The sequence below is a fragment of the Neomonachus schauinslandi genome, chromosome 2 (genome assembly GCF_002201575.2).
Source record: "Neomonachus schauinslandi chromosome 2, ASM220157v2, whole genome shotgun sequence".
Lineage (NCBI taxonomy): Eukaryota > Metazoa > Chordata > Mammalia > Carnivora > Phocidae > Neomonachus > Neomonachus schauinslandi.
The window spans coordinates 164351145-164376953 of record NC_058404.1 but is presented as its reverse complement, the minus strand read 5'-3'; the positions used below and the strand labels follow the sequence as shown (position 1 = coordinate 164376953).

The 25809-nt window shown below is 41.4% G+C and overlaps 1 protein-coding gene and 1 non-coding gene across 2 annotated transcripts in view; both read left to right on the top strand.

Moving 5' to 3' along the window:
- ATP10D (ATPase phospholipid transporting 10D (putative)) overlaps positions 1-25809 on the top strand; it is a 74048-nt gene that overhangs the window by 29343 nt on the left and 18896 nt on the right. Inside the window, exons 9-15 of the mRNA XM_021701654.1 lie at positions 3736-3974; positions 11101-11289; positions 13516-14125; positions 14750-14856; positions 17085-17211; positions 18827-19011; positions 24101-24401. Coding sequence (XP_021557329.1) covers positions 3736-3974; positions 11101-11289; positions 13516-14125; positions 14750-14856; positions 17085-17211; positions 18827-19011; positions 24101-24401 — 1758 coding nt within the window. The remainder of the gene's footprint in view (positions 1-3735; positions 3975-11100; positions 11290-13515; positions 14126-14749; positions 14857-17084; positions 17212-18826; positions 19012-24100; positions 24402-25809) is intronic.
- Positions 5183-5259, top strand: TRNAK-CUU. The gene has a single exon. It is a non-coding gene; the product is annotated as a tRNA-Lys (tRNA).

Sequence of the window (25809 nt, the reverse complement as noted above, 5' to 3'; positions counted from 1 at the left end):
GTTTTTTACAAAATGATTAAAGATTACCCCATGTGTTCTTGATTCCACTCTTCCAGTGCTATTTATTGAACAAGTTTGTCCTGTCCTAAGGACAGGACATTATAGTAATTACACAGTTGCCTGATGACTGATTTCCCTAATGATGGCTAGGAGAAATTCCTGAACTATAGCCTTTATGTTTCTGTAGGTTTTGTAATACTGTAATTGTTTATTTTAAAAATGGTATCACATCACCAGTAAATTTCCTTAGCTGTTCAAGGACTTACCAGCCTCAGCACTATTGACATTTTGGGGCGGATTATTCTTTGTCGTGGGGGCTGTCGTGTGCATTCTAAGATGTTTAGACGCCTCCTTGGGCTGTGCCCACTGAATGCGAGTAGCGCTCCTCCCCCAGTTGTGACAACTAAAGTGTGTACAGGCATTGTCAAATGTTTGCTGGGGCACAAATTCACCCCTTCTTGAGAATCTCTGAACTAACCTATCATATACAGATGACTGCTGAGGAGATAGAAGTAGTGGGTACATGTACTGGCTTTGGAGTCAGGAAGACCTAAATTCATTTCCCAGCTCTAACCCCAGCTAGCTATTTAACCATGTCAAAATACCATGTCTGTGGTCAAAGATCTGTCTGGATCTTAGCCTCTCAGCTACAAAGTGGAGCAGTGATAGTTCCTATCTGGTAGCATTATGTTTAAGATGAAAAGGGGAGATGTAGATGTTTATAAAAGGACCTAGACAGATGCTTGATGAAAAGGAGGTCCTCAGTAAATGTTAAGTCCCTACCCCGCAACTTTCCCTTGATGCTAGTGATATTTCATTCATGTGTCTCTTCATTCATTCATTATTCATTTAATAAATATTTAAACTGAAAGCATGGACTCACTGAAATTGAGCAGGTGATACTGATGTAAACTGATGAGGAATAATACAGATTAATGTATGTGGCTATATTTAGAAACAATGTAGCATGAGGGCTCCGAGCACTGGCTGTAGAGCTTATAGAACTGGATATAAGACTGATGAATACTACTTTTGTGAGATGGGGAAAATTAGCTTGATTTCTTTATTACTAAAATGGAAGTATTAATAGTATCTGCCTCAGAGGGGTTGTTCTGGTTATTAAAAGAGACACATGCCTGGTACATAGTAACACTCAGTACATAGAAGCTTCAAAGGCCCAGCGAGTGGGGGTCAGTATAGTTCCAGAGGTCACCATTGAGGAGCTGGCCTTTAAAGATGTTGAGGATTTACCTAAGTAGAGAAGAGAATGGATATTCTGAGCAAGAGCACAGGTGAGAATGGAGAACTTGAGTACGTTTGGTACTCCATAAGCGGATGGGTTTTTGAAGCTGAGAGGCCATACAGGGAGGGAAGTGCTCTGTATTATTTAGGCAGAGAATATAAAGAAACTTGCAGAACCGGAAAGAATCTTGAAGTCTTAAATCTAAATTGTTCACTCCACCAATAAGAAAACAGAGGCCCAAGAAAGAGTAAGTGATTTTCTAGAAGGCACTGAGTCTTTGAAAGAGGTGGTTCTAGAGCTCAGAATCACCACATTGCCTCTTAGCCTCTCCTTGTCCTTAAAAAGTACAGGTAAAGACTATTAAACAGGATATGCAAATATTCTTTATTTTATAAATTAACTTGCCAAAAGCCATACTCTATATTTAGAAGCTGGAGTTGGCCCAAATACTGACAGCTAGCAATTCAACAAGTAAATATTTACTGATTGTCTACTCTGTATTCCAGACACTGGATATCACGATAAACAAGACAGACAAGGACCCTGCTCTCAAAGAGCTTCTATTGGAGAAAACAGTTGCAAATAAATTAATTCTTAAATCAAGAAAAAAAATAATGAAAAGCGCTTTTCAGAGAATTAAAATGGGTTGATATGATATAGAATGATCGGAAGGCACTTCGGATTGGGTAGGGGGGCAAGGCCTCTCTAACGTTTAGAGCTTAGATCTGAATAACATAATCTTGAAGTTCAGGTGCAAAAACCTACCAGTTAGAGGCAGCAGCTAGTAGAGAGGCCCTCAGAGTGAAATGAGCTTGGCAATTTTCAAAGTAAGGAAAGAAGGCCAGTGAGGCTGGACTTTGGAGCAAGTGTGGAAGAAGAAGGGGCAAGAATGTTAGAGAAGTCAGCAGAGGTCAGATCATTTTGAGTTATGTAAGCCAACATAAAGAAAGTTTTGTGCAGGAGTAATCTGCTCTGCTTTATGTTTTAGGAAGATCCCTCTAGCTACTGGTTGAGGAATGGAGTGCAGAGGGGCAAGGAGACCAGTTAAGAGGCTATTTGCACTGGTCCAGTTGAGAGATGAGGGTGGCTTGGACTAAGGTAATGAAGATGGAGAGAGTTTGAGATATTTGAGATATATTTTGGATAAATAATAGATAGCTTTTGGTGATGCTTTGAATACGAGGGCTGGGGAAGACCAGAATAATCAAGGAGACTCCTAGAGTTTTAGCATAAGTAGCTAGATAAATAGTTAGGTACCATCTACAAAGATGGGGAAGGCCAGAGGAAGAATAAGTTGGAGGGAGAAGTGAGGAAGAGTTCTATTTTGGCCATATCAAATTTAAGGTATCTATTATCTATTTAGTCAACAAATATTTATTATTAGCCACTGCTTTGGCCTCTGGGAATATCATATTAACAAAATAGACAAAACTCTGCCTTTTTGGAGTTTATATTCCACTGGATGTTTCAAAAAATAAATACAAGATCTATAGTGTGTAGATGGTGGTAAATGCTGAAGTAGGATTTGTAATAGTGTGGTTAAATCTGGCAAGTTTTTGCTATCAAGGGTTGTGATAAGAGACTTGAGAAAGGTAAGGGAGTGAGCTCTGCAGATACCTGCTTGAAGAGCCCACTAGACATCCAACTGGAAGTATCAAGCGGAGAGTTAGATGTATATAGGAGTCTGGATTCCAATTAGAAATTGGAGTTGAGGTTACAGGTTTGGAAGTCAAGCACGTATGAAATGATATTTCAAATATAGGACCAGGTGTCATCACCAAGGAAGAATATATAGGTGGAGAAGGGAGAGAATTCCTGTAGCAACCCCGTATTTGAGGGCTGAAGAGAAGACAGCAGGAGAAACTAAGAAGGAACAGCCATTAAAGTAGGAGGAAAAACAGGTATGCGTGGTGTCGGAGAAACCAAAAGAGCCATTCAAGAAGAGAATGGTCACCTCTGTTGGATGTTGCTAAGAGTGCAGATAAGATATGGACAGATGCACTAATTGGGTTTGGTAATGTGGAGCTCATGGGTGACCTTGCCAGGAGTAATGTCGGTGGGCAGACAGGGACAGAAAGCCATGAGATTGGTTGAGGAGAGATCGGTGTCGGCATAAAGAGGAGAATTGTAAGGGTGAAGTCCTTGAGAAAGCCAGAGGGGTGGGAGGCAGATCACAAATGGAGAGAGCTTGGCATTTGAAACTTTATCAGTAGTAGTAGTAGTAGTAGTAGTAGTAGTAAAAACAGAGTTTGGATACAGATGTGGATAGGTTGGTAGATTTGATGGTGGGATAAGAAGGGAGTTGCTTTCTAATTGCTTCTACTTTTCTCAGTGAGGTAAGTTCATTAAGGGAATCTGGGGAGGGGAGTTTGGAGGGCAGATTTGAAAAGGGAGGAGATGATGTGTAATAGCTGTTGAAGTAAATGCCTGACATATTTAACCTGCAAATGGTTCTTCTCAGGTAATGACCCAGTGTGATTTTTCTCTCTCAGCCAAGAGGTTAGAGTCCTACCAGGAAGCTGTCTCTGAAGATGAAGATTCCACAGACACTCCCAGCGACTCCCTCAGCAATACGGCAAAACCGAGGGCCCCCAGCTGCAGGACGGTTCATAATGGGCCCTTGGGAAGTAAATCCTCGAATCATCTTGCTGGGAACTGTTTAGCTCTGGGAAGTGGAGAAGGAGCCAGTGAAGTGCCCCGCTCCAGACAGGCTGCTTTCAGTAGCCCCATTGTAAGTGTGAATGCGTGACTTGAATTTTGCATATCCGTCATGAATAATGAAAGAACATCCTCGTAATTATGACAAAGCCGAACACAGCTGTCTTTTCTACCTGAGAAGAGACTACGTAATTGCAGTTTAGTGTAATTGCCACACATCATTAGAAATATAAGCAAACAATATCACGACTTCCTAATTTGTGGGATGATTCAGTGTTGAGAGATAGTATATCATTTCTGAAAAAGCATGGTATTTCTGATCAGGGCCAATCATGGCTGAGCCTGAAGAAGGCTGCCGGGGTTTAAGGACCAAGGCTCACTCTCAGAGCCAGCAAAGCTTAACGGGGTTATCTCTGACAGGGAAGGATGTCTGAATCACAGGCAAATTCAAGTACCCTCCAAGGCCTTTTTATCTTCCTGCGTTCCTCCCCCACATCCCACCACACCTGTGTCTTCTTCTTCCCCTTTCCCAGTCCTCAGAATGACGTTTTCTGGTATTTCCATTTTAAAGCTCAGCTGGATGTTGCTTGATTCCCAGAGGGAAGTTTTGGAAACTGTTTAGTCACGCCCACTGACGAACCCATTTTGCTGCAGGAAACTATAGAGGGCCATGCGGAAGATAGGAAAGAGGAACGATACTTCCATGGAAGAGTTAGAGGTCACAAGTTCTGTCGTACTTAAAATTGCTTCTGTAAAAATCCAGCTGCCTTTTCTGCCTTCCACAATTCATTAATACTTGCGTTTTACCAAGATGAGGATTCCCCAGTCATGAGACCAGTAACTGGTTGATGTCTAAAATAGGTGGCCTAACAAGAACGAATCCACTGTGGGGAATCTTTTGTGTTTCTGCATTGAATTTATTGTATGGTTTTCATAGTAGAGATGTGATCTGAGTAGACCGCAGTGGTCTCACTTGTCCCGGAAAGGCCTTAAGGGGACTCTCCTGGTTCTTTTCAAAGTTGCCAATGACAATTGCAGCAACGAGGGCGATCATTTCAGTGCAACTCATTTAGTTAATTTCTGTGGCATTAAAGATACAAAACCTGTCATATTGTGTCTTTGCCATAGGTCAGACTGTTCCAAACATCTAGACTTGCTTTGGCAGCACATATATCAAACATCTAGACTTAATTTTTCTCCAACTTCTGAAAGACAAATAGGGAAAGAATGCATACAGCCTCTTCTGTGCACTCTCTTTAAGGCTCTATCAGAAAAAGGGGCGCCTGGCTGGCTCAGTTGGTAGAGCGCGTGACTCTTGATCTCGTTGGGGGTTGTGGGTTCGAGCCCCATGTTGGGCGTAGAGATTACTTGAAAATAAAATCTTTTAAAAAAGGCTATATCAGAAATAGATATCTATTTTTTTCTCTTTTTACCTATTCCTCTACTGATCTTTTACATTTTTCACCCACGGGAAGTTGCCACCTGTTGACTCATGCTTACTTGGAAGTAGTAGGGCATTGGCAACCCAGTGGGGCTATGCCACACCCACCCTTCAGTTTCCTGATTTAGTCTCATTGTCTTCTTAGAAAAAATGATATTTCTGATCCTTTATCTGTACCATTTCCCACCTAAAATTTATTCTCCCTACTGGCAACCTACCTCTGTCTACCAAACCTGATGAAATACTTATTTCTTATAAAACTACTTTAAATATTCTTCCTCCTTTTTTTTTTTATCATACATGTTTTTTTTTTTTTTGAGACAGAGAGAAAGAGCCTGCATGCAAGCGGTGGGAGGGGTCGGGGGGTGGAGAGCAAGAGGGAAAGAATCCTAAGCAGACTCTGCAGAGCCTGACTCGGGGCTTGATGTCACAACCCTGAGATCACGACCTGAGCTGAAACCAAGAGTCAGTTGCTTAACTGACCGAGCCACCCAGGCGCCCCTAGATATTCTTCCTTCTGAAGACTTCTCAGACTCTTCTCAGTTTCTGAGCTCTGTCTACACATTCCCTCCCTTCCTTGGCTCCCATTACACAGGCCTTATTTCTCTCTCTGACATACACCGTTAACTCCTTGAGAGCAAGAACTTATATTTTGACTACTCAACATCTAGCTCAGTGACTTGTGTGTCCATTCTCGAGAAGTAGGTTTTTGTTTTTGTTTTTAAGATTTTATTTATTCATTAGAGAGAGAGAGAGCACAAGCAGGGGGAGAGGCAGAGGGAGAGGGAGCAGCAGACTCCCCACTGAGCAGGGAGCCCGATGAGGGGCCCGATCCCAGGGTCCTGGGACCTGAGCTGAAAGCAGATGCTTCACTGAGCCACGCAGGTGCCCCTCGAGAAGTAGTTTTGAGGGTTGTTCAGTGAAGCTGCTTACCAGGCTCAGTCTCCCCACTCAGTCCATTTTGTTTTTACTTGCCCTATACTTCAAGGCCATGTGTCAGTCTGATTGCATAGACGCACTGGGGTGGTTGTTTGGTTTTGGGTTTTCAGAACCACACCATTATATATAGGATAAAGAGGTAGGTGTTCCTTGAAATATGAGATCATCTCACTCTTGCTCTAGACAAGTTGAATTTACCCTTTTTGGAGACTTATGATTATTTTGAGAAAGCTTTAGATTCTTTGTCCTAAAAAATTAGCATCTGTAAAAATTTTGCGTACAATTGCAGAAGCCTGTCCGTGGAGCCCAGGTTAAGAATACCAGCTTAAGAGTACACTGAGAGCCGTGATGTCTAGAAATGGAAGATTGCAAGATGGCACCTTGGATGGGGAGGCAAGTTGAGAGCCAGGGAGTAAGGATCCTTGGCAGGCTGCTGGCAAAAATATGCCAACCTTTGGTAATTAAATGTCATTGAGGCCCCTGAGTCCTGGGTTCATTTTACCCATTTGAAATAGAAACCTTTTCTTTGTAAGCCAGTGTTTTTGTGCTTCTCTCATCCTCTCTCTGCTTTCATTCAATGAGAGTACTGTTCATTCTACCTGGGTGGCTATTCTCTGAGATCTCTATATGGTTCTCCTTTCTGTCATTGAGGTCTTAGCTTAGATGTCACCTCCTCAGTAAACCTTCCTTACCACCTAATCCCAAGTTCTTTCCACCCTCATCCCCACCCTGTCTCTCTCTGTCTCAGTCTAGAAGCATCTTATTTGTTCACAGGTTAGTGTTTGTATCTGATGTCTCCTCTCATTAGAATGTGAGCTCCCTGCAAGCCAGGATCCTATCTGTCCTATGCACCCCTCTTTCCTTGAGGAGTGCCTGACACTACCGATCGACAAAAAATATTGGTGGCATGAATGAATGAATGGCTTAGTGAAAAACGGCAAAATACTAGACACTGGGATATAAAATGAATATGACATGTCCCTGTCCTTCAGTTTTGTTCTAGGTAGAGGAGACAGACATATAAATACATACATATAATCCTATGTTATAGATGCAGTAATAGTGGGTTAATCCAGAGTAGAGTAAGGGCACAAAGAAGGGAGTGATCAACTCTCAAGGGGTGAGGAGAAAAGAGGTAAAACTTGAGTTAGGATTAAACTAATGAGTAGGGGTTTGCAGAGCAGAAAAAGAAGGAAGAGCATGTGGGGCAGACAATGTATGGCACAGGCAAGGGCTCAGAAACAAGGGGCTGTGGGTGAACGTGCTGTGGGGGAGGAAGGTCCGTGTGTGGTCGTGGGTGCTCGTCTTTTTCCTTCAGGTCTGTGGTGGTCAGGAATCTGAGGGAGCCAGAAGAACGCTTGTGTGCGTCCATACTTCAGCCGAAGTTGTCGAGGTGGGCCAGTGAGCCCCTAAAACTGGACTAGGATGGCAGTGGGAAATTAAATAAGAGCCGTGGCTACTGGTGGAACTGGGGGAGGAATGGGGAGCCGTTTTAAGACCACCCTAAAGCTTCAACCAGCACTATTAGAGGGCAAAGAGGGGTCTTGGCCAGCGTTTGCTTGTTGAATTTGGATACAAATAGAGGGAGAAAAAAGAGAAAGCAACCTGAACATGAAACCTGCAACCTGGTAGGAAGGCATAATATGAATCCTGAAAATCTAAAATTTTAAAATAGATGTTACATAGGATTCAGACAAAGATGCTGGAGTCCCACCATGAAACCAGATAAGGCTTTGTTTAATTGTAGGAAGCTATCCACATTGTGCTTTATATTCTTTAATTAGGAGGATGACTTTTCTCTTCATTAAAAAAAAAAAGTCTCTTTGAGGCCAAGTGGGAGGGGTTTATGTATGTTTTCTGAAGAGTGACATCTTTTTATTCTGTTTCTCCAGCGCCTACTTGTACAATATAAAATCAGCAAGTGTTTGGTAGTTGTGTACAATAAACTTTTATTCTTCTCCATGTGCTAGGTATTGTGTTAGGGATCCAAAGATCAATATAAGATGGTCCTTCCTTTAAAGGAACTTACAACTCTATGAAGGACACGCTCGTGGAATCATTTAGAGCCGGGTGGTACGGGCCTGGCTCCGGGTGAGAGGAGTTCCAAGAAGGCAGAAGCTGTCTGTCACAGAAAAAAGAGCAAAAACCAATTTTGTAAGACAGGGTCTCAGTGAGGAAGATTTGGGTCTTAGGAAAGGTCCCTGTAGATGCAGTCATAGAGATCAGAATTGCATGTGATAACTCTGTACCTTCTCTTCAGCTCAGCAACTAAATATCTTAGTTACTAGGGATTAACTTATTTGGAGAGACCAACTTCAGGGAAAGAATGCTCCACGCAGGCAGCTGCAGTGTGATAGGGATCTTTCCTCAAATCTCAGGGGCTCTTCTTTCATATATTGTGTTACAGTTGTCTTGTGTGGTCCTGAGTTTCTGGATTTTTCTCCCAATTAAGAGGACTTTCTGTAGACACAGTTTTGCTGACCAGAGCCCCAGCTTTGGTGGGCTCTAGTATCGCTTCTCTTCTCATGCTCATGGCCCAGGTTCTCGGTTCATGCAGTCAGCACATGCCCTGACTGGCATGTGAGACTGACTTTATGTCAATAGTGTTTACCACAAAGGTGGAAGGTAGAAGCCTTTCATTGGTCTTAGATTGATTTGGGGATGCAGTAGAATCCTTACGTCCTGAAGCCAGTTACTAGTGCAGAGATCGTTGATACAGTGAAATCACTAAACGCTTATAAGGTCTCTAACGCAATCCCAAATGTGTTCCAGAGAACAGACATGTCTAAAAAATTTAATTTGGGAAGCCTGCACATACCTTTTCTTGAAGAGTCCCAATACCCATCAAAGTCTCTGAGAAGAGCTGCAATAAAGAAACCTGTTTAATTTAAACATTTCTTAGAGTTCCATTCTGAAATAAGTTGGGTTTTTGTTTTGTTTTATTTGGCTTACTGTATATTAGCGTTCTGACACAGATGTCTCTGGAAACATTTTCCAACCCATGGAATCTCACAAGCCCTAGATGACACTATAATCAGAGACCTTGATAAATACCATGTAACGAGTTTCCCAAGCATCCCTTGGCTGACTAAGCACTGAGTAAGAAAGAAGTCTCTCAGACTTGACCACGCTCTTCTGTTCCCTCTGGCAAGGAGGTCATTGAGGAAAAGATTGTTCTCTGAAGAACTGAGGGCGCAGGCACCGGCTCAGAGTTACTGTGTACGTGAGATTCATGAGGAAATGTGGCTGACTCATTAGAGAACAGCCATCAGGTTATTGGTGCCTATGAACTCCACCAAACTGCAATAAAATTCAAATTTTGCTAAGTCAAATATCACAGGACAATAGGTATTGATGTATTTAGATAGAAATTTAAGAATGCTTTGTGACAAGGGACACCTGGGTGGCTCAGTCGGTTAAGCATCTGCCTTCGACTCAGGTCATGATCTCAGGGTCCCGGGATCGAGCCCCGTATCGGGCTTCCTGCTCAGCATGGAGCCTGCTTCTCCCTCTCCCTCCACCCTCCCCCCACTCATGCGCACTCTCTGTCTTTCTCTCTCTCTCAAATAAATAAAATCTTAAAAAAAAAAGAATGTGACAGCAGATAGTTTGTACCCATTGTGAGTCTGGTAACCTGCCTGGAGGTTCCTGTTGTGGGTATCTCATTCTCATCACTTTATACACCCGCCTTGTGATATAGGTGTTATTTTTATTATTGCTCCGAAGAGCAATAATGGGTCTAGGACCTGAACCCAAGCCCACGTGATTTTCAGCCCATGCTCTTATTAAGCCTATGGCTAGTTCTCACCAAACTCCTACGCATAAAATACAAGCCATGGTCTTTTGAGTCTAGTATCACATGTCTCACATCTCCATATTTTACTCCTGCCTCTAAATTACCTCTCCTGGCTTTCCTGCAGTCAGTATGCTTTGCCAGCCAACTACATCCACATCTCCTCTAGAATACAGTGACACTTTTGTGAAAATCTGATTTGCCGCAGATAGTCCCTCTTTTGATTCATCTGAAAAATTTCTAAAGCATTGTCTACATGTTACTGGATTATAAACAGATTTCTACTACAACATTCTTTTGTTAAAACCAGTACTCCTCAGTAGGCGTGAGAAGCACTGTGTTAAACAAAATGGATTTTTTTTTTCAATAGCAGAACTTCGGAGAGCTAATTTGTACTCAGGATCTTTAAGAGGAGGGCACAGGATACAGTTGCCAAATATATTTGATGATCAGAAATCTCTTGGAGGAACCCTCATTAATGTCTTGTAGTATATTATTAGGTAATGATCTTTAAATGTGTTCACCTGCTCATACTAATGTTTATTTCAGAGAGGTTCTTTTGTTTGTTTCTGCTTTTGTTTTTATAATAGTAGTGATTCGAACCATAAGATATTTTGTTAAAATAACATGGTATGAATAATGTCCTGACTTAGAGAGTTGGTACTCCTCAGTTGTTGGATGAATCATCACTTGCTGTTAGATGCTCTGGCAACTGTGTATTTCAAAATAAGAAAACCCATCAACTAGATTTTGGTGGAAGGCATTGTTCCTGTCTCTCGCTGAGTTTAATAATCAAGATACTTTCCATCAGTATTATGCATTCTGGATTTTTCCCTTATTTTTTTTGGTCTGTTTTCCTATTCTCACTTCCCTTGGCACCATATATATTAAGTCTTTTTTAGAAGAATAACGTTTACTATCTCCTGGTTCATAGATTCTGCTTATAAAAGCTACTTCTCATGTCAATTTAAAGCTCTCATTGTAAGATACTTATTGTAATAACACTTTGTCTTATTGGGTTTTCAGGAAACAGATGTGGTGCCAGACACCAGGCTTTTGGACAAGTTTAGTCAGATTACACCTCAGCTTTTTACCGCACTAGATGAGACTACCCCAGATCCACCACTGGAGACCTTGTACATCATAGACTTCTTTATTGCATTGGCAATTTGCAACACAGTAGTGGTTTCTGCTCCTAACCAACCACGACAAAAGGTAAGGTCTCTAATGCAAACAAGGATTATTTTCCAGAAAAGAACTTTGGGTTTAAATGCACGTATACTGGCCTTGTTATGTAGATAATACTACTAAATGATAATAACAGTAGCAGCTAATATATATCACTTAATCTGTGCTCTGCACATACGATATTCTAAGTGATTTACTGATATTAACATGTTATCTTCCCAGCAACCCCATAAGTTAGGTAATATTACTCCACTATTCCCCATTTTATAATTGAGGTTAAGTAACTTTCCTGGGGTCACAGGGCCAATTTGTGGGGTAAGTGAGATTTGAACCCATGAAGTATGGCTCAGTGCTGTTCTACTGTTTTGCCTCTAGGAGGATAGCTGATGAGAACAGCTCTAGTAGAATGTGGCTGTGTTCATTTTGCCTAGTTTTCCTTCCCAAATTGAAGCTTCTGAGACTTCCCGCCTCATATGCATTATGTCAAGCAAAATGTAAAGTATTGGGTTCATTATCATGTCTAATGACAATGTACCATTTTCATGTACCAGTTGGGGTAGTTCTAACTCAATTTAAAATCCAATACATTTATAAGGTACCAGGATGCTGCAGTTCCCACAAAAGCTAGATTTAAAAAGTCTATTTGTAGTTTAGAATTTATGGAAAAATTCATTTTCAATTAAAAAGAAAAACTTGTTTTAGAGACCGGTGATTGACCACATGCTGTGCTGGCCTCCTTGTGTATAATAACTTTCTCCCCTTTTGCACATATCCACTTAAAATTCAATTTGTGGCACAACCCAATTAAATTTTAATTTTCCATCAGATCATTTTCTTTTGGCAACTTCAGAGGTGGTCAACTTTAACATAAAAATAACTTATTTCCAATTAAGCTTTTATTTGATCAGAAAACTGTGTTTTTATAAGACTTTCAGCTAGAGAGTTGCTCTTTGGAATGTGATCATGTAATTAGAGAATAAATCACTGGATGTTCTTTTTTCTCCTCATGTAACAATTTTTCTCATAATCTGTTTCCAAAGTAGGCACTTCTTAGTGTTTTTTGTTTGAAAAATATTGTTGCCTTATCCCCAAAGACTATAATACCCTGTGGTCTGAAAGAAGGTCTCTGCTGGTATAAGAACCTAAAAGTTTGATGATATTTTGAGGTAATGACAGAGACTGAATAATAAGGAGTTAATCAGAACCTACAGAGTATGAAACCTCATCTGTGATTGTTTCTCTTCATTTCTGAGTTCTGATACGTGTGAAAATTGACCAACATGTGTTTCTCCAACTGTCAGAAGATTAATCATTTTTAGGAAAAAACTTTTTAATATCTTGGGTATTTCTGAATGAGAAAATTTTAGGATCTAATTAATTGGCCTTCATAATATTAAATTCTACATTTAATCACTGTTAAAATTAAGAGCTAGCAAAAAAATCAGGCTAAAAATTACAAAAAATTCTGCAATAGAAATTCTCATTCATTGTGATTTTCTGCTGATAAGCTGATAATTTCTGCTGATAACTCTTCTGTAAGTGACTTTGTTTACCGGCCTTTTTAAAACAACAGAAAAGTCGTCGTCACAACCTTTTATAGAATCTTGAAAATAAAAGAGGAGAAAAGCCCATTTTAATCTTTTGACTTACTTTCTTTCCAGGGTTTTAAAATGTGTATTATTACTCATTTGTTTCTTATATTGCCTCACACAATTTTTAAAATTTTTAAATTGTTTACACAATTTTTATATTTTTATAGCTTTTCCAATTTCACCCCATAGATTTTGTACATTTTATTTTTAAAATATTGTATAACATTTCAAGAAGATATTTCTGTTTTGCTATTTTTGAATACTTATTTTGCTTACAATTTTTAAATTGCTATTGCTAGGATGTACATACTAAAGATTATGGATTATCTATATTTTAAGTTATTCATTAGGAAACACTGCTGTAATATGCCCACTAATAGCAATATTAGCATTTTATATCTTTTGCTGTCATTTGTCAGATCTCTTTCTGAATGGCTGTAGAAATTTACAGTGCCATCAACATTAGCGCATATTTTTCGTTATGGTCATTTTTATTTTTGCTAATATTTTCGGGGGGGCAGTTTTAAGTATGAAGCGGGCTCCTAGCTATTTAAGGAGTGGTAACTCTTTTCTTATCTAAGTTTTTCCTGGTTTGACTTCAACATTGTTGTCAACCGCTTTTGGCTGCATTATTGAGACCCTCCCAAATCATCTCTCCTAGATTGGACTCTCATCACTGAGTGGAATGCCTATAAAGTCCTTGGAAGAGATTAAAAACCTCTTCCAGAGATGGTCTGTCCGAAGATCAAGTTCGCCATCTCTCGCCAGTGGGAAAGAGCCCTCTCCTGGGGTCCCAAATGCCTTTGTGAGCAGACTCTCCCTCTTCAGTCGAATGAAACTGGCTTCGCCTGTGGAGGAAGAGGCCCCCCACACAAGCGAGAGCCCCCAGGGCTCTAGTAACTCTTCTTGCCCTACAGAAACTGAGCAACAGAACAGGGATCCGGGCCTCCCAGAGGGCGAGGTAGCACCCTCCCCCGGGCAGCCGTCGGCCTCCACCCTGTGTTATGAGGCCGAGAGCCCCGATGAAGCGGCCTTGGTGTATGCCGCCAGGGCCTACCAATGCACTTTACGGTCCCGGACACCAGAGCAGGTCGTGGTGGACTTCGGTGCTCTGGGGCCATTAACGTTTCAGCTCCTGCACATCCTGCCCTTCGACTCAGTAAGAAAAAGAATGTCTGTTGTCGTTCGGCACCCCCTTTCCAACCAAGTCGTGGTGTATACGAAGGGTGCTGATTCGGCCATCATGGAGTTGCTCTCAGTGGCTTCCCCAGGTGAGTTCATACTGGGGGGGGAGGGGGGGAGTATATTCAGGGCTCAGAAATTCAAAGGCCACTCTCGATGGGCTTTATAAAGAGAAACACGTGGATGTTTGGGGATCAGCTGCACTTGGTAAAGTGGGGGAAGCTGCCTAGGATTTGGTGAGAAAGCATGTAAGTTTTGGCGCTACACAGACCTGGGTGCAGATCTGGCCTCTGCCATTAGTGATGTCTTGGTAAAGTTACCTACGCATTCTGTGTTCAACAAATGGGGAGTGTCGCACCCTTTTTCTAGGTTCCTCGGAGGTTTAATGGCGTACTGTATGCAGTATACATAGAGCCTTTGCCCAAATGGCGAGTGTTCAGTGAGTGGCAGCTAGCATATTACAGTTCTTGTTACTGTTGTTACTGACGGTGTGGGGATGGTGTTCATAATTAAGTTCTTGGTACTTTTCCTCTCCCCAGGAAGAAAGAAACAAGGGAAAGATTTATTCACAGGGTCCCTTTTATAAATGTACATTTGGGATTCAGAACTACAAGGTCTTTTGTTTGTTGTGGGATAAACTGTATCATTGTTTGCAAAAACATGTCTGTAATTGGGCAGACTGGTGGGAATACTTGTTTTGTTAATTATTTCAGATGGAGCAAGTCTGGAGAAACAGCAGATGATAATAAGGGAGAAAACCCAGAAACACTTGGATGACTATGCCAGACGGGGCCTGCGCACTTTATGTATAGCGAAGAAGGTGAGGCTGCTTAGTTAGGCCCATCGTCTTCATTCTTTCGCTTGTGTAGCCCTCACTTCTTCGGGTCAAGCATGTATCAAACCCTAATCTGCACAGTTGGGAAAGCTCTTGGGTCGTGGGCTCTCTACTCACAGCGTCTGTCTTCCATATATATTGATTGGTTGGAGTTTGTTCTCAGTGTTTTGCCAGAAGAATATCTAAAAGTTCTGTTCTCCGAGTTCTCACCTGTTTCAGTGTATTGTGAGTGCTTTTGTATGTTAACTGCAGTTTGGCTGGAAATAAAAATCCCTGGACCTACTTTCTTTTCCCTCAGTACTTCGTAAATATCATTCCTGCATTAAATGTTCTTTGGAAAGAATGAGGCCAGAGACTGACCTTAATTTTCCCCTAAAGTTCTAAGTATTTTTTCCTTACATGCCTATAAGTCTTTTCTATAAATCCAATTTTACTAAATGTTATGTCAGTATTTATTATTCCCTTGTTGATAATAATCCTGAGATGTAGTGTATTCTTTCTAAAAAATTTAAGTAATAAGAAAGAAGACAGAGCTCTAAGAAATTGAGGGGTGATATTACCAGAACCTCCCCTGGGGACATGGGAGAAACAGACATGGAGCACTTTAAAGTGAATTGGTCAAGTTTTTATGCCAGTAGGATGTGGTTTGGGTATTGACCAAGTCAAGCTTCTCAGCCCCAATGAGGCTATGCAAGCCTTCCTTCATTGATAAGCCAAGACTTCGCCAGCGCTATCCCTGTAATCATGGCTCAACCACATAGCCAACTGAATACCTGGATAGTGCTTTTTCCTTCAGTGAAAGCTCAACTGCCTGTTTTATTTCAGAGTAGATGAGGGGACAGCAGAAAGGGTGGGGGTCTGCTTAGAGTCTAGTATATAGTATAGAGAGTCTAGTAGGGGTTGAGACAAGAGAAGGATGTCTTATGGAGAGAGAAGAGAGTTAGTTGTAAAGGTATAACAGAGACTTTGATGAACACTGAAGAACATGAAACAAAGAACAACCAGCCCATGTAGGGGAAATATTAGAAAAGAACCAAGAAATTCATCTTGCCACCTCTTTCCCTCTTCTCCATATAAACACTCCCCCACCCCACTTTCTCTCCCTCTCTCCCTCTAAACCCTGCAGTTAATTTTTGCTGTGTTAGAAGCCAGAGTATCGATTTCCCTCTGTCATTCTGGGCTCTAGTGAGTATAAAAGACAGGGAAATACATGTAGATCAAAGTATCAATGCATGAGTTGCCATCCATTATGATTTCCAAAATACAAGCCTCCTGGAAGCCTGAATTAGAGACTGTAGCTAGGACCTAAGGCAAACATAGGGATCTCTCATTTCTTACCCAAATTCTAGTTCTTACGAGCTGCCTTGGGGAAACTGGGATCCGTTGCAGACTCTTAGTCAACACTTAGTCAACCAGCTGCGTAGAGAATCAAAATCTGCCTCACACACAGTAGAACGAAGAACGGAATTTCAAGATCAAAGCAAAAGGAGAGAGTTCTACCTTTTCAAGTGAAATGATCCTGCCCCTGATAAAAATGCAGCCCAGTAGATGTCAAATTCTTCCTAAGTCCAGTAACCTTGTGGGTAAGAGTAAGTAAATAGAGAAATTGCTTCACTCCCTCTATTTCATATTGCTTTATGAGAATTGAAACGTAGATTTCTCCCTCTACGGCAACCTAAAGAAAAGGGAAAACGTACCATTGGTTCCTTCTCCAGGAATTCCATTTAATTTCTTTTGGAAGGGTACGTCCTTGCTTCGTTGTATGGCTCCCTCTCTCTTCTCACCTTTACCAATAACTCACCCATAAACTAATCATCAGACGTTATCGGTGGTGCTGCTGGCTACCTAATACCTCAAACTGAGCAATCCTGACACTACTTTCTCAACTGCATCATTAGGATCTTTCTAGATTTAACTACCAAGTGGAGACCTCTTCCAACTGCATACTTCCTGGCTTAATTGAAAAGATTAACCCACTTTCATCATATATGATGCCTAGGATTTCCAAGAGATACTGAGCTAGCGGGTCAATCCATCATCAGTGTTACAGTAGTCTGATCTCAGAAAGCTTGTGACCAGGTGGCATGAGGAATGAACCCGGCATTACCTGGCTTGATATTTTGCTAGTGGTCAGTCAATCCTTGCAGGATCCCACAAGATGATATGGCCTTTCTCATAGCTCTTTTCTCCCCTTTCCCCCCAACCCCCCGTAGGTCATGAGTGACACTGAATATGCAGAGTGGCTGAGGAACCATTTTTTAGCTGAAACCAGCATTGACCACAGGGAAGAATTACTCCTTGAATCTGCCATGAGGTTGGAGAACAAGCTCACTTTACTTGGTAGGTAGACTATGTTGTATCGTCTGAATAGAGAAATTTGGAAAACACTGGATATCTCTAAGTAGGTTATTCACCAGTGGTTCCCACCCCCCAACTTTGATCTAATAGAGCAAATAGTTCTCTCCACCCTGTCCAGTCTGATCTGTACCCAGTTTCCAATTCTTTTCCTTCTGCTTTCCACTGTAGTGAACTCGACTTCATTTATGGTGGGATCAGGATGGTTATCCTTAAGAAGATCATTTAAAACCTGATCACTTAACATAGAATACCAAGTCAAATAAATATCCTGGTTCAAGAGGCTATCCAGTTGAAGTTGATTGCGAGGCATTGGATAAGGTACTTAGTATGTGTGGTCTTTTGAATCTGCACAACAAATCTCTATCTTAGGGGAAATTTAGAGCACAGAGCAGTTCATTGACTCGTTCACAGTCAGATGCTAATAGCTGACAGAGCTAGAAGGAGACTCAGCTCTACCTAGTTCCAGGGCCCACATTCTTTATTCTGTACCTACAGCCAGACCAATGAAATTTGTTTCTCTCTCTTCTCTTACTTCCTGATTGCAGCTAAAGTTTGCACAACGGACACCTCTTGTCTCAAACTGAGCTGTATCCTGAAATCATATGGAACACTTTAAAAAATACTGGTGACTGCATCCTTTCTCAGGGATTCTGATTCAGTCGGTCTGACATGTGGCTGGGGTGTTTGAATATTTAAAAGCCCCCCCAAGGAATTCTAAGAGGCAGCCAGGGTTGAGAACCACTGTCTCAGAATCTGGAGATCTGGACTAACATACCAAAAGAGCAGTCTCTGAGCTCCATTCCTCTGGTTCACAGAAAAAAAATGATCTCACTTAGTGTGAAGCCAGAAGAGTAATGATACCTGATCTATGTCATTTCTCTGTGACAGTGTCTGTAGTATGGGTCCACATTTCCTCATCTGAAATTCCGAACTCAAAAATGCTCTGTGGGTTTAGTGCCGGAACTCATTTGGCTACAAAATCAGGCCTGATTTGTTAAGATTTTATGAGTCTTTATTATCCTGATTAGTATGAACATTTGTAAGTTTTGCTACAGAAGTATTAATATGCTTCATTAGCAGGTATTTCAAAACATAGATGCACTATGTTACCTTTCTAAAATCTGAAAAACTTTTGAATTCCAAAACTTATCTGGCCCCGGTTGGTTTAGAAGACGGACTTACGGACTTGTAATATCTGTTTTCAATGCTCTTTCATAATATAAGCAACATATTGGCAAGGACACTCTTTAAAAGCCTTCCCTTAGCCTTGGGAGCATCACAGAATTATAAAATTATAGAGCAAGGTTACATAAGTGCCTGAAACTACAAGCTCCCCTCAATTTACAGAGAAGAAAGCTAGCTGAAAGGAGAACAAGTAAGTTTAATAAGCTCAGTGATTCCTAAGGCTTCCTTCCCAAAATACGACATTGTATATGATTTTGGTCTGGGTCTTCACACTTCCTTTGAATGCCTGGAAAATACTGGAGCAATGTGTAGCTCAGGATGGGGTTGCCTAACAGAGTTCAACTGCAGCCTAGATGAGCTTCTGCTGTCTTTGATTTCTTGCAAGCCCTGTTGCACTCTGGCTGTCTTGTAGGTGCTACAGGCATTGAAGACCGTCTGCAGGAGGGAGTCCCTGAGTCCATCGAAGCCCTTCAGAAAGCCGGCATCAAGATCTGGATGCTGACAGGGGACAAGCAGGAGACAGCTATCAATGTAGCTTATGCGTGCAAACTACTGGAGCCGGGTGACAAGCTCTTTATCCTCAATACCCAGAGTAAAGTAGGTATAATGAGATCGAATCCGTCTTTTTGCTTTTTCATAGCCAGGGGAGCATTTGTGATTTGATGAAGGTAAGGAGAAAAAAAACCCAATAACCATTAGCTCCTTGATAATTATGTCTTCTATCCAGCAGCCTACCTTGTGCCTTGGAAGGTACCGTAGTTCTTCTAAAGGCTTCACGGTTAAACATTAATTCAAAGGAATTACTGCTAAAGAAAGTTGCCTTTTTATTTTTTTATTTGCTTTTTTTCTTCCCCGCCCCCTCCACATTGGATTTCAAGGTATTTAAGATTTAGCCCATAATGACAAAATGTATCAAGTTCTGGGACAGGAATATACCTCTCTTTCAAATTGAGGGGAAGTGATGATTTCTATCAGAATCAGGTGAACACATTAATATTTTTATGGTTAATTACAAAAATAGACTCTCAGGATAATTATGCCCTCTAGTGGCAATTCTTAGATATAGTGCTGTTGAGAATATCAAGTTTGAAGAACTGTTTTATGGGAAGGGAAAATTTTTTTTTTTTCCCTTCAGAAGGAATTTAAGAGGTTTGGATCCAGCTTATTTTTTTATAATTATCCCTGCCCCACCCCCGTTAATCTCTAGCACAGGTTCTAATCAGTTAAACAGGCATTTTTTTTTTTTAATTTTCCAATATCGTAATATTCTCTGAGATTTGTGCATGTTATTTAATTAGCTTGGAAAACCTTCCTCTCTCCTTTCTCAATAGTCAGACTTAATCAATGACATCCATTCGCTGACAGCAACCTGCCTCTCAGAAATCCTCTGGAGCTTCTCATCTGGATCGCATCTTGGGGCTCTGTCACAGGCTGCCATGTTTGGTTAGCCATGTTTTTAAGGTCAGGCCTCAGCCAATACCTAAGCAGATCGTACATTTTCAGGAAAGAGAATTTTCCTTATTCAACACAGAATGGGTTATCCTTGGCAGTTGGCTGTCGCCCAGAGACCCATAACCACAACCACCAGGCAGCCCCTACAGTACCAGCAGGGCCTGAGCATAAGAAAATTGTCCATTAGTCATTTTGGTCACTAAAACGGCTGTGCACTAAGGTTGGTAAGCCCCTGGCTCGTGTGCTTGGCCTGCCCGTGACCAGGTATGTGACCGTGGGGAGTTTTCTTCTGGGCCTTTTACTTCACCTGTGATGTAAGAGTAATACCTATTTCATAGGGTCATTGTGGGCATGAAATGAGAAAATATAGATTATAAATTAAACATGCAGTGCCTGGCAGACAGAAGGGACTCAATGAACATTAAAAAAGAAAAGTCAATTCTTGATGTTTGATTTTGACATTTTTGTGAGTAGTAAAATCATTAGGATTGTAGAACTTACTTGTAAACCTGTGATTTATAGTTAGAGGCATTTAAAACTTAACAATTCAGGAAATCTTTATGGAGTATCCACTATGGACTGTTCTAAGTGCAAAAAGTAAATTTTTTTTTTTACTATCAAAAGCTATTCCACCTTGTGTGAATTTTCCAGATAACTAAACAGAACACAGTGAACATAATTTAGTGTTATGGTGACTCAAGTCCAAGCATATAAAATGCCAGGCACATAGTAGGGGCTCAGTCACTGTATTCTTTTCTTTTTTTTCCTCCACTCCTTCCTCTCCATCAGGAGATGCTAAGAGTTAACAAAAAGAAAGATCATGGAACCTGCTTTGTCAGTTAGTGAAGAAATTGCTTCTGTGACATTCTAAGTGGGCCACCTGGAAACCAGTAGAATATTTGGTCATTTTTATAATGTAGTACTGCAGCTTTATGAATTTCCATCAGCTCCTGTTCCTAAATTTGCAAGTTGGATTACAGTAAATGTAGCCACTTATAAACTTTACATGGTTTCCATTCTCATAATAGTCTTGGGGTTTTTTTCAGGGCAGGGGGTTAATACAAACCTATCTTGGATTAATTTTTTTTTAAGATTTTACTTATTTGAGATAGAGAAAGAGAGAGCATGGGTGGGGGGAAGGGGCAGAGGGAGAGGCAGAAGCAGGCTCCCCGCTGAGCAGGGAGCCCTATATGGGGCTCGATCCCAGGACCCTGAGATCATGACCTGAGCCGAAGGCAGGTGCTTAACCGACAGAGCCACCCAGGCGCCCCCATATCTTGGATTATTTACTGCCTTGTGATACATAAAGCCCTTTCGGGATCCATCATTTAATTTTTTAAGTTTTATTTTTATGATTTCATTTAAAAATTTCTCCTGAGATAGTAACTCTTTATTTTCATGTTAATTAGAATCTATAACAGACTTTCTCATACAAGATCTTACTTGACAGTTATAAAGGGTAGACAGATCAGATAAAATTATCCTCATTTTTATAGCCTGAAACTCCAAAAGGTTGTGATTTGTCTAAGTATCTCCAGCTGATTACGTGTCAGGTGTACATTTTGTATTGTATTATATATTATGTAATCTGTATTTACCTATCTATAGTTATGTTCAGTATTCATGGGGTTAAATTCTATAAAGTTGTCCTAAACGCTGAATTAGTGAACATGGAACCATTACCCCGGGGGGGATATATAGGTTCCCATAGGCCTTTGGTCACAACATTTTGTTTGTCAACCAGTCAATATATAACTTTATTCCACGTGTGTTTCTGTTTAACAACAAGTTACTCTGTGTGTATAGTTGATTCAGTAACATCGAATTCATGGCCAGCAGCACCATAACTCATGCCTGCATGAAGCTTATCTAACACACATACTTTCTCTGCAAGGCACATCACAACCTTCTTGTACATAGGACCACTAGACAGCACTTCGGCACTGGGCATAGAGGCCATTTAAACCGCAAAATCAACAAAAAGCAGAAACATACAGAAAATGTGTCACCAAACAGTGAAAAGGACACTTATTTACGGTATGGGAGCTGACATATGAAGACAGAGCATCTCCTCATTCAGTGGCAGCTGGAATCCTATCACATGACTCAAATTTTTCTCTCTGTGCATGTCCACAAATGACCACAAAAGCACTACAAATACTGATGATAGCATTCCAGATAAATTTTAGCAAGTAGGTGAATTCACATATATGGAATCTGCAAATAAGGAAATTGAGTATGTGTGTGTATATTTATACATATTTCTATAATGAAAATGTAATTTATAAAACTAAATATATACTCGAAAGGATAAAAACATCTATAATCATTCTAGAATCATAAAACTACAGATAATTTAGGTTTATATTTTGGAGGGCATCCACTCAAGACTATTCTGTGCATTATGAGCCTGCAAAGTCTGTATTTATAGTATTGTATTTTTTCACTTAATGTATACCTTCAATATCATCATGTTGATATGCTGATTTTCAATGACTTCAGGGTGTGTTACCTTCTAAATGTATCATTTTAATGTAACCAAACTCTAGAAGGTTTTTAAAAATAATTTTTGCTGTTACATGTTGAGCCTATGAAGGGCATATTTGATTCGTCTTCACACATTTTTTCCTAGGAGGTTTTTGAGGTGTATAGGATCAGATTTGTTCCTAAGGTACAGGTTGCTGGGTAGCTCCGTTTTAAAAGTTGGACCTCTTGGGTGCCTGGCTGGCTCAGTTGGGTAAGCATCTGCCTTCAGCTCAGGTCAGGATCCCAGGGTCCTGGGATCAAGCCCCATATCAGGCTCCCTGCTCAGTGGGAGCCTGCTTCTCCCTCTCCCCCTCCCCCTGCTTGTGCTCTCTCTCTCTCTCTCTCTCTCTCTCTCGCTATCAGATAAATAAAATCTTTAAAAAAAAAAGTTGGAACTCTTTTTTTTTTTTTAAAGATTTTTTATTTATTTATTTGACAGAGAGAGAGAGAGAGCGAGAGCAGGAACACAAGCAGGGGGAGTGGGAGAGGGAGAAGCAGACTCCCCACCGAGCAGGGAGCCCGATGCAAGGCTTGATCCCAGGACCCTGGGATCATGACCTGAGCCAAAGGCAGACGCTTAATGACTGAGCCACCCAGGTGCCCCTAAAGTTGGAACTCTTGTGTGTAGCTTCTGTAGTTATTAAGTCTTTGTAGTGTCAAGCTATGTATCCATATCTCCTTCTTCCCTATCCATTTGATTTTGTTGTGGGCTGAGAAATGCTTAATTAAACAGCATTTGAAATAAGAGTGAATGACCTCTGAGTGAGGGGTTCTCTTACAAATAAACTTTCAATTTTGTTTGTTTTTTTTCTTTCAGTCTTAATGTCTAAACTTAAATGCAAGACTCCTGGATTTTGTTAGGTTCTGTCCTTGGTGGTCACTTGACACAGTAATTTCTGGATAATTTTATTGTTAGTCTTCTTGAGTAGAATCTGTCCAGTGAGTATTCATTGTCTGATGTGGCTCTCTTTTAGGCATTGTGAAGGCTTCAAAAGTAAATTAAAAATGATCTCTGTAGTATTTCCTGACTATGTGGGGGTGAGGAGAGTAGAGGGAAGCACACAAACCGAACATGACAAGCACCACTGAGAACATCTCAACCAGAATGTAAGCTCCATGAGAGCAGGGATTTTTTTTTTTGTGCTCGTTGACCAATCCCCAGCACCTGGAATGTTTTCTAGTATAAGGTGGTTTCTCAATAAATATTCAGTGAATGAATGAATGAATGAATGTTGTCCAAAAGAAGATAAAGATACTAACTATTGCTTTAAATTCTGTGCCATGCCTACACGAGGAGCTTTGCACATGTTCTCTCCCTCATTCTTCACAATGACATTACCATGTGTAGACATTTGCATTTTTCACGTGAGAAAGTTGAGGCTCAGAGAGGTGATGTAATTTGCCTCAAGTCAAGCATAGTGAGTGGTAGAAAAAGACCAAAGGACTCTTGAGAGTCCCTGTGTGAGAAGGGAAATTGTACAAATAAATTCTACGTTATTTTTTTTGTTGTAGAACCGGGAGTGAGATGTGTTCTGTCCTATTCACTGGTCCCCACATATACACGGAAATCTCTGCAGAAGAGCTGGGAGGTCTTCAGAAGTAGCTAATTACTCACTAGCCTTGACACAGCGGTGGCTAAAGATAAATTTAGCTGGATATGGCCGCCAGGGGAGCCCTGAGCCTAACTGTCTTGGCCTCTTGTTTCAAGGATGCCTGTGAGACGCTGATGAGCACCATTTTGAAAGAACTTCAGGAGAAGAATCCCGCCTCTCCAGAGCGAGCGTCCCTAAGGGAGGGCTTACAGCACACACAGGACTGCGGGCTTCGGGCTGGCCTCATCATCACTGGGAAGGCCCTGCAGTGCACCCTACAGGAGGGGCTGCAGAGGCAGTTCCTGGAGCTGACTGCCTGCTGTCAGGCCGTGGTCTGCTGCCGAGCCACCCCCCTGCAGAAGAGCGAAGTGGTGAAGCTGGTTCGCAGCCATCAGCGGGTGATGACGCTGGCCATCGGTGAGTGGGGAGGGGATCCAGCCGAGGGCTGCTCACTCTCCTGCCCCACCGGGGGATTGATTCTTCTGTCTATCCTTCCTTCCGTATGTCCTACGTCCGTTTACCCTTCTGTCTGTCCTTTTCCACCCCCACATTCCTTCCCCCTTTTCTCCCTTCGTACTCTCTGCCCCCTACTCCCTCCCCCTTTCTCTTCCTCACCTCTTTGACCACCCACTATGAACCATGGGGTAGGGGTGTGACATGGAAAGCAATACGGTAGGGCCTTGGGTTGCATGTCAGAACCCCAGATCAACTAAGTTAAGGAGGGTAAATGTACTGAATCATAGAACTGAAAAGTCTAAGAGTGCCACCTTCAGAAAAGTTAAATTCAGGGGCATGAACAAATCATTTATGCATTCATTCAACAGGTATTTATTGAGTGCCTTCCGTTTACCGGACATTTTGCTAGGCAGTGGAGATAAAAGAGTGTATACAGTGGACAAAATACTTTTTCCTTGAGTTTACATTCAATAGGAGGCATATAATAAAAAATGAAACAAAACAAAAAGGCATAAATATATATCAGGCAGTGACAAGTGCTATTAAAAAAAATAAAAGCAGAGCCAGGGGATGTAGAGCGCTGGGGGGACAGGAGGAGGGCTGCTAACTTCATTGTTTTTCCAAGACCATATCACTGAGAAGGCTGCATGTGGGCAGAGACTTGAAGAGAATGATAAGGGAGCCATGGGAAATCTGAGGGGAGGACATTCCTGGTGAGGACAGGGAAAGTGAAGGCCATGGGCCAAGTTCGGTGTGTTCAAAGCCAAAGCAGATTGAGCAAAGGGAAGACTTTTCTGTAGATTAGTGATGGGCAGGTGGCAGGTGGCCAGATCATGTAGGGGTCCTGGAGGCCATTATAAATTTTTGGCCTTTTTGGGGGGGGGGGGAAGGGAGAGGGAGAGAGAGAATCTCTCTCTTCCTTGAGTTCCCAAGGAAAATCAGGATACTGAAAACAGGTGAATGGTTGGTGGGCAGTTGGGAACAACAAATGTTCATCACCAACAGGAATGTAATACTTCCCCTTAAGAAGCTTCCAGTATGTTGGGGAGACCAAGAACTATATAGCAACCATAATATCATATGATATGTATGATATAGCACTGGAGTCCAAGGAAGAGGCATCTAATCTAAAGGGAATATGAAGGTTTCCCAGAGGAAGTGACATCTGAGCTGAGGTCAAGAGCAATGGAAATCCAGCCCCGAGAGGTGGGGGTGATGAGGCCAGTGTTACAAGGATACAGAAACCACATGTGCGGTGGCTGGAAGGAGTAGAGATATCTGGAAAATTGAAAGTAAAGTTAGTGGCACGGAAAAGGGGGAGATCAGTCCAGATAGGTGCTTAGCGTGAAAGATTTTAAGGCATTATTGA